General features: G+C 46.2%; 1 protein-coding gene across 1 annotated transcript; it reads left to right on the top strand.

Annotated features, from left to right (window-relative positions):
• Positions 1-5,604: 5,604 nt before the first annotated feature.
• On the top strand, positions 5,605-7,844 carry CCDC184 (coiled-coil domain containing 184). The gene has a single exon (XM_004693163.2). The coding sequence runs from the start codon at positions 6,074-6,076 to the stop codon at positions 6,647-6,649; it is 576 nt and encodes a 191-aa protein (XP_004693220.1). The 5' UTR covers positions 5,605-6,073; the 3' UTR covers positions 6,650-7,844.
• Positions 7,845-9,369: the final 1,525 nt, after the last annotated feature.

Raw genomic sequence — 9,369 nt, 5'->3', positions numbered from 1 at the left:
CACAAAATGTGCTGACTGAATGGGAGCTATTAGCACTTCTGTGCACCCAGATCTTAAAGAGTGAGGCAAAAGAGGTGAAGAAAATGAAATCCAAGACATTGGGAAGCCTTGGGAATATTTTAAGCTGGGGTGTAAAAGGGTTCAAATCTGAGTTTTATTTTCTTTATTAATTTTCACACCGAAAAACTGTGTATAGACCAGAGATGTGAGGGTGCAGGGGGAGGGGTAAGAAGATTAGGGAGCAGAACAGGTGAATTTACTGAAATACACTGCTGAGGGGAGCAGTGGGCGAGACAGGAGAAGTCTGCCAGAAGTGCCATAAGTGGGTTAGGTTCCTGGGGCTCAAACTCAGGCCTTAACTATAAGGGTGTTGAGCCTTAGTCCCTAGGCCACCAGGGAGACCCCCAAATCTTAATTTTAGATAGATTCTTCTGACTTCTATGAGGAGATAAATGCACAGGAGGTGAAAAAACGGGCAGGAGCAGGTGAAAGCCTGAGAGGGGGGCCATCACACTCCTCCAAAGATGAGAGAACAAGGGCCTGATGCGTGGTGCTGCTTGCAGAAGTGGGGAGAAGGATATGGATTTGAGAAGTACTGGTGGTTATCAGACATCATGGTAATTTTCCTATTTTGAAATATAAACACAATCACTTCCGGGTTCTATGAACTTTTGACTTATAGATCGAACATGGGCAGTATGGTGCCAAGATATCACAGAATTGGTCAGGGATAAAAAATCTATTTCTTTATAAGCTGAACTCAGGGCTATCCCCGTTCTCAAGGCCTCCTAGAAAAGATTCCTTTTCTTCTCACATATTCATCACTCTCAAGAAGGCATTAAGAAATCTTACTTAAACACATCGTCCTGCCTCTAGCCCTCACAGTGGAACCAGGGAACAAGCCACTCCCTTTTCTCCATGCTAGCTTGTCTCAGAGCTAGCAAGTTTATTTCTGTTGATTATTTCTTTTATTAGAACTCAGGCTCAAATTACAGCCCCTGCATCATCTCCATGATCCATCTCTCACAACCTTCTCTATAGTCACTCTTTTCTATGAAGAGAATATCCTCCTGAAACACTAATACAAGTCCACAAATATAAAGCAGAGAGGCCTCATGTCCCACAGAACTCATTACAATTTAAACAACAGGCATTTCAGTATTCTAATGATAAAAAATTGTGCACAGTTTATTATCTATCACACCTGGAGGTTATTTTGGATGGTACTTATTTTGCTGAGCAGCAAATGCCACTAATGACTTTGGCAAGAGGGAATTGATTTTTTTTAAAGATTTATTTATTTATTCATACAGAACTGGGGTACAGGCCAGAGATGCTGAGGGTGAGAGGATTCACCAGGAAGATAGTGGGGAGCAGAACAGGCAGATCGATGGAGTACACTGCTGAGGGGAGCAGCAGGCAGGCCAGGAGAGGTCTGCTGCGCCATGTGGATCTCCTCTAGGGCAGGCAGGGATCGAACTCATGCGGAATTGGCTTAAGCTTCTTAGTGCAGTGCTTTAACCCACTGCGCCACCAGGGAGAGCCCGGGAATTGATTTTTAATAAGAAGCCACTAGAAGATGGTAATATGATGACGGTTGAGAATAAGAGTTGAGTAGGATAAATAGGAGATTAGTTATGTTACTTGGGACCATTTTCTAAGAGGAATTGAGTACAAATTTAATCTGTGTGACAGACAAATCCTAACATAGGAGTATTCTTAGCCTCTCAGTCTTTTTTTACCCTCTGTGAATGACACTGCAGTCATTGATAGCTGGGGCTATTGGCATCTGTACAGGTGACCATAATGAGGGGACTGAATTAAAGGAGAGGAAACAAAAGACAGGAATTTCTACCTAAATAGAAAAGGAATACATAACATCCAGATGTAAAGGAAGTAGTGGAGTGAAAAAGCAAAGTCAAGCTTACCAGAAAGTTTGAGGTCTTTGGAGAGAAAAATTGCAGCAACAGCCATGCTATAAAATGTAAAATAATGAGCAGGGAAGAGAAATTTAAGTTGTTTTGTTCTGTGCTTAATATGCAAGTACCTTTAGCATACTCCCAGAGACCATGTTGAAAATTGAGATTGCTTTTGTACTTCTTTTTGGCTAATGGGTATGTTTCTTTGAATATGATATCATGCTGAAATTGGCCACAAAACAATTAATTTCCTATAAGTTACAGTTGGGGAGTATTGTCTGGGATTGCACTTAGGCCGTGCCTGTCAACTGTACTTGATTTTAATGCTCATTCTAGATCTGAGTTAAGATAGTATCTTCATGATAGTTGGATTTACAGAACAAAAGATACACACTGCATGAAATAGAGACAGGAGCTAACTCAGCTGGATGCCAGACAGAGAAAATAGTAGAGGCTAATAATCACCACATTTTCAGTGGGTATGTGGTGTTTGGAAGTTGGTGTACCTAGTACAGAAACCTGTCTGTAGGCAGCACAGAGCCTCTACTCTTCATTGGCTGGGGACACTGGCATAAAGGAAACAGAACAACTAAGCAGATTCCCAGAGGATAAGGGAAGGTGGGAAGCAGAAGAGAAGAACGTAGGGTTTATGTTGTACTTGTCATGTGTGAATGTTTGGGTGATAAGGACAAGGTACCAGTTTATCTATTTTGCTTGGGAATGGACCCATTCAGTAAACCCTAGGACACTGGAGTTCAGAGGGCCCAGTCCTATAACACAGTCATCTGACTGTGTCTGTTTTACTTTCTTCATCTACTCCCCTTATTATTCTGGAACTGAACCCTCTTTTTCCCCTTGTCTGATTTTCACACAGAATTCTTGAACTTATCTGGTCCTGAATGAAATCACTAATTGTCATCTCTTTGTATTGTCAACTCTTACTGTTGGTCAGTTCTTTTCCCAACCCCCGAAATCCCCCCTACCCTCATCTCTCAAATGTCTGATCTGGAACTTGACTGGATCAGCCACACCCTTTGATCTTTGTATCTGTCTCCAGTGCTCTTTTGTACTTCTCTAGTAGTTTCCCTTCCCTCAAGGCTCAGACCCCTGTACTCTTAGATTTCATAGTTAGTGCCTTTCAGTAGCATGATGTAATCTTTTTTTTTTTTTTTAAAGATTTATCTATTTATGCACACAAGAACTGGGGTACAGGCCAGAAGTGCAGGGGGTGAGTGGATTCACCAGAGACAGAGTGGGGAGCAGATCAGGCCGATTAACTGAAGTACATATACTGTTGAGGGAGCAGTGGGTGGGTCAGGAGAGGTCTTCTGTGCCTTGTGGGTCACCTCCCTGGCTGGAGATCCAACTTGTGCTGCAGTGGCTGCAGACAGTTTCATAGTGCTGTGCTTTAAATCCATTGCACCGCCAGAGAGGGCCCAGCATGATGTAATAGTAAACTGAAAGCCTTGATATACATGGTATCCTCAATAATAGTGGTAAAGAACCTTGTATGATGATATAACCCAGCACCTACTGAATGGGGGTTAATTTTAATGCAAGGCTAAGGTTGCATTGGGAGGTCTTATACTGGGAACAGAGTCACTCCTCATAGATAGAGAGCTGGTGAGATAAAATCATCTATGTGAAATGCTGGTCTTGAGATATAAAGTAACAGATCTGGGGAACAAAGTTGGAAAGTTATAATAGCCATTTTTGACTGTAGCACATGTCTCCTGGGGAGGATGAAGAGCAGGACTGAACCTATCTACTGTGAGGATATCTTTACTGTAGCATGACTTATGCTGCTTAAGCTCAGCTATTCATGTATGTGTGTTTGCATCTTGTCTCTGTTTCTAGTTTGCCTATCAGGGAAAAGCCTCTGTTTCTACCTGAGTTAGGAATTATTTGTGGGCACACAGTAGAGACAGGAGTGATAACCATGGTGAGAGGACACAGGTTTGTTGGAATGAAGGAAGGAAGGACTGAGAAAGAAACAGACTTGAAAAATTTGTTTTAGAGTTCAATACCATAGGGTTTTAAATTTGTTCACATATTTGTCTCAGGAAATAGATTTTCTAGTGGATGTATAATACTTTCTTATATCAATAATACCTTGGTTATTTAAACATTCTTCTGTTGGGCATTTAGGATATTTCTTTTTATTGTTTTTTAAATATTTCTATTTTAATAGCAGTAAGACAGGTATAAGGCACAAAAATGCTACAAAAATCTTTAGTGCTACAAAAGTCTCTCTGGTCTAGCCCCACTGTTCATCAGAAGAGGCTACTACCAGGGAAATCACCTAGGTAAGACATTGCTGTATTGAAACATTAGTTTACAAACACTCACCCATAGCTAGCTCCTCCCCATCTTAAAGTGATGTTTGTTTTTGCTCCCCAGATTTATTGATTCTTGTGACATTCATTTTTAGTTGCTTACCACTTGGCCTTGCTGATTAATGGAATTATTATTAGTAAGTATGATGCTTCCTACATTTTGTTTGCTTCCCAATCTGAAGTCATCTGCAAATATATTACACCAGCTGTTCTTTTTCTATTGTTTACCTCCATCACCCCTTGAACGGGCAAAGAAACTGTCACAAAACTTGGGACATAGTGTATATGCATCTGTACATGGACTCTGAGTCTGAGCATGGAAAACCTTCCAGGCATTGTCAACAGTTAATCCTTCCACCTTTGAGCTGATGCAGTGTTAAAATTAAACATACTATAGAGTATCCCGTTCAACCACTTAGTAGACTAGGAAAATTTTTAGTCAAGGTCTCTTAATTAACATACGGCAGAAACACATTGAATCCCGACCTTCTTCCATTATATGGGCTGGAGGGTTTTGGATGAGCATGCTAAAGTAGTCACTATACTTGCCTTGCGCATCTACTTACTTACTACGTGCCAGGCACTATTTTAGATACTGGGGATTCCGTGATGGAGGGCATGTAGGAGCTAAAAAAAATCTCTTTCTTAGGAACTTTCTTTCTTAAAACAAATGCTTTGTCTCATCATCATGGAAAAAGCCCCAGAGTGCTGGGTAGCAGGAATTACGTCTCATATAGGAGGGGATTCCGTCCTTTGTTAGCTCACGTGTTTGCTCCAGCAGGGCTGATTTACTGCAGAAGCAAAAGGAGAGGCGGCAACCTCAGCTGAGCGGGAACCTCGCCGCCTCCGCACTGCAAGGCGGGGTAGGGTCTGCTCCCCAGCTGCGCGGCTTCCCAGATCAAATCTGGGACAACTGGTGTTGGCCTGGCTACACGTTTTACTTTCCTTCGGAGACCTGGAGGACAGAGAAGCTGGACTCGGTTCTAAAACCATCCTCCGAGAAAGGATCGAGGACGGCTGAACATCCTTCCAGGGCACTTGTGCTCAGTGTCCAACACCCAGACTGGAGAACAACGCTCTCTCCCGAATCTGGGGGTTTATGCAGCAAATTGCTCTTCTATTTCCCTATTAGACACTGCGGCCACTCGTTCTTTCCAGCTTCAGTTGAGTCTGCTGCAGCGTCCTTTCCCCTTCCGCCCCACCCTCCAGCTCAGGCTTCAAAAGCTCTCCGCAGCTTTATTACCTTCTCCCTTTCCTTCACCACTTCCTGGTTGCCTTGGAGACACACGTCATTTACGTACCGTGCGTCGCCTTGGAAACAGAAGAGCATCCTTGGGCCGGCTGGGAGACCCGCCCCTGACGCTCCAACCACATTCGCGGGTTCTGCGGGTTCATGGCCGCGGGGAGTCCGAAGCCGGTCGCGCTGCTGGCCTCAGCCTCCACCCGGGCCCTTCCACCAGTGCTTTTGTGACCCAGGGAGCCGGTTGACAGTTGCAGCCGGGGGAGCCCAAAGGGCGGCGCTGACAAGGGCGCCATTTAAGAGGCCTGGCAGGGCAGGGCTCTTTCGCCCCGGACGAGCCTGAGTCGCCAGCCCTGGGACTCTCGTCGGGTCCTCGCCCGGCAGACTCTCCTGGCCTTACCCAACTCTGCCCTCACGGGACTGGTCTCAAGTAGTCTCCCCGCCCCTGTCTGGAGCCTCCTTTGCTTTGGGCTTTTCCTCGCCCCTCCCGGGACCTCTCCCGCCTCGTGCACCCTCCCCCACCCCGAAGGCCGGACTGGACAGGACCCAGAGCCGCCACCGCCCGCTTCTGCCGCTCAATGGAGGACGGTCTGCTGGAGATCATGACTAAGGACGGCGGCGACATGCCGGCACCTCTGGAGGTGTCCACCGTGCCGGCGGTGGGGGACGTGATCTCCGGGGAATACAACGGCGGCATGAAGGAACTGATGGAGCACCTGAAATCCCAGCTGCAGGCCCTCTTTGAGGATGTAAGGGCCATGCGAGGGGCCCTGGATGAGCAGGCCTCGCACATCCAAGTGCTCTCGGACGACGTGTGCGCCAATCAGCGGGCCATCGTCTCCATGTGCCAGATTATGACCACCGCGCCCCGCCAGGGTGGCCTGGGCGTGGTCGGAGGTAAGGGGAGGTTTCCTGACACCCCCGAAGAGCCGGAGACACATTTGTCTGACAGCGGTTTGCTGGGTCGAGATCCTGAAGACGAGGAGGAGGACGATGAAGAAAAGGAGATGCCCGGCTCCACCACACCCACCAGTCACTGTGAGCTCCCCGAGAGCCCCTGTGCTGGTCTCCTTGAGGCGGACGGGCCACTTGTGGAGCCCCTCGATTTGCCCGATATCACCCTGCTGCAGCTGGAAGGCGAGGCCTCCCTGTGAGAGGACCCCGAGGGGCATGCTTTCCCGGGCTGATTTCAGGTTTCCAAGTGCATGACGCGAGGGGACTTAACGGCGGCGGTGCAGCAGCTTCAGTGGGTCAGGCAGAGAGAGACTTCCTTCGGAAAGACTTTATAGGGCAAAGGACTCTGGGAGCATCAAGAATTCTTTCTGCCTAAAGTCAGACAACAAACTGCAGAAAGGTGAGGTTCCGGGAGAGAAAGCACCCTTCTCTGGATTTTTCTCCATCCCCTGTTCTGTCCATTCCCCCTCCCCAGCCAACAGGAGAATCCCTGACTTGTGTAAATAAAATTCTGCTTTTTCTATTCTGAAAAAGGACTTATATAGGACTGTGGCAAATAATCTCTAACAATTTACCTAGAAATTAAGGCATTGGGGTTACTCTGTTCTGGCAACAGAAAATTTACCCTTCTGCTGAAATCCAAGGTATTCAGCACTCTGCAGAAGCCTCTCCCCTTCACAGATCTCTGCGACTGCTGATTGGTAAAGGAAGCTTGAGGAGGGAACTGCTGCGCTAGGAATCTGGGTGAATGGGGTTCCTAGGGCCCCTGGGCTGGGAGGCGCTGGCTATCAATGTGCATGAAGATGTAATAGCTCAACCCCTAGGATTTTGCATGCAGAGCAGATCCTGCCTTGTCACTGACTTCATCTGGGATTGCTTTATCCACTCACTGGGGCTTAGTGAACAAGAGCCCAGTTCACAGGCAGAGACTTGGGGCTACTCAGCAAAAGTCCAGATGTAAGGGACATTTGAGGGACTCTTGGCCACAGGTAAAAACTCTCTCTCCTGGCTATGCCCTCTCAACTTCAGCTCCTCCTGTCAATACATCACTGCCCACGCCTCTTGGTGTTAACTCCATAATGTCTCGTGTTATGTGTGTCGACTTGTGTAGTAGTGTGTGAGCCCTGAGGGGCAGGGCTGTGGCTCTGGTGTTAGGCTCAGTGGACTGCAGACTCTCCTGTTAGCCGCAGGTTATTATGGCACTTTCCCCTTTCTTCTCCTCTTTCCCCTTATCACCAGGGCATGGAGCATGTGGCTGTCCTGAGGTTCTTAACTGATGTGCCTCCCTTCCACCTCCTTAAGTGGTGACTTTGTGTGCCCTTCCTCCTTTTCTGTGTATTCCTTCTCAGTGCTTTCTTTGATGTTAACCTTAATAAAAAGGCGTCATCTCCCCTCTTTGCTGACTGGTACTAGGGGATTGTCAGGGTGGGGTCTACTACATGGACTAAGAATTAGTGGGAACTGCAGGGACCTTGCCTTCCCTCCTCGCTCCTCACCTAAGGAATTGAGTGTCCCTGCTCTGATAGGACAGGCATTGGAAACTATACCTACTTTCCCTTTTGTCCTGGATCTTGATGTCATGCTGGACAGGAGAAGGAAAAGGTATGTGTCGAGATTTCCAACTAATGAGAGTTTTTAGTAACCCAAATCTCCACTGTTAGAGAGGTTTCTTTGACCTTGTTCCCTGGGAGATGATTTCCAAATCTAAGTCCTGGAATGGCAGGTATGCCACCTATTCCATGGAAGGGAGAGAGTAGTTCAAGTAGGGTTGCCTGGGATTTGGGGGGAATAGAGTGATATACATCACAAAGGAAATCACAGTAATGGCCCCAGACTCTAGTAGAGAATGCCAGTAAGGTAAAGTGTTCCCTAGGGAGCTTAGATTGACATCAGCTTTAGTACTGGAGATTTCCCAAGGTGGCCCTGAACAAAATGTGTGTGTGCATATGTGTATATATACACGCTATTCTCAGAGCTAGATGGGACACTGGAGTCACAGAACTGGATTTGAAACACTGAATGAATGCTGACTTGTTTACTTGCATGAAATTTAGTATCTGTATGTGTAAAATGGGCTCAAAAAGTTGGGGAAAATACACCTACAATTCCTAGGAAGTCTTGGTATTAGTTTCTGAGGAGTTATGGTGGTAACGGGCTTGCCTTGGGAAAGCAAAACTACTTTGGGAAGGTTCCAAAAGTTGCCTTTCTATATAATTTTTCCATCTCTAAAGAACTTTTATCCTTTAGGATGGAATTAATAGAAAAGTAGATGAGAAGATTCTCAAGCTGACATGGACCTTTTCATCATCTCATGGAGTTAGGGGTCAATGGTCATAGGATGACTGGAGAAAACCTTGAGTTGTATAATGGCTGGGGAATGTGCACTGGGGTCTTGGAAAGGGCAGCTTGAGTGTATTAGTGAGGAAGTGTTCTTGAGCACTGCAAGTTGGCTCCTGTTATAGTTCTAGCCTTCAATACCAATAACAACCATTTTTTGGAGCATTTACTAGGTCCCAGGCAATGTGCCAAATTCATCTCCCAATACCTGCACAAAGTAGGCACTAGTCCTGTTTTCACTTAACATTTGCACGAACAAACTTCAACATTTGTTCAAGATCACACAGGAAGTACTTGGTGGAACTAAGACTTAAACCATGTTCGCTGACTTCAAGATCCCTAAGTTGGAAACATCCTTTTAATTACTCTATTATTTTGACCTTCAGAGAACGAGATCTCTTACTTCACTAGTCAAGAGTCTAAAAGGGGTTCTCAGTGGTTGTGCAGTGAGTTAAAGCACAGTACTATGAAATTATCTGCAGCCACTCCAGCACAAGTCTGATTCCCAGTCAGGAAGGTGACCCAAATGGTGTGCCAGACCTTTCCTGACCCACCCGCAGCTCCCCTTAGCAATGCATTTCAG

The sequence above is a fragment of the Condylura cristata genome, unplaced genomic scaffold (genome assembly GCF_000260355.1).
Source record: "Condylura cristata isolate star-nosed mole 26May11 unplaced genomic scaffold, ConCri1.0 scaffold00036, whole genome shotgun sequence".
In the NCBI taxonomy this organism is placed as follows: Eukaryota; Metazoa; Chordata; class Mammalia; order Eulipotyphla; family Talpidae; genus Condylura; species Condylura cristata.
Note: the sequence above shows the minus strand (reverse complement) of the source record. Positions and strands in the feature narration are given on the sequence as shown.

Excerpts from the sequence above, each read along its gene's own strand:
- CCDC184 (XM_004693163.2), top strand. The coding sequence starts at position 6,074 with ATGGAGGACGGTCTGCTGGAGATCATGACTAAGGACGGCGGCGACATG.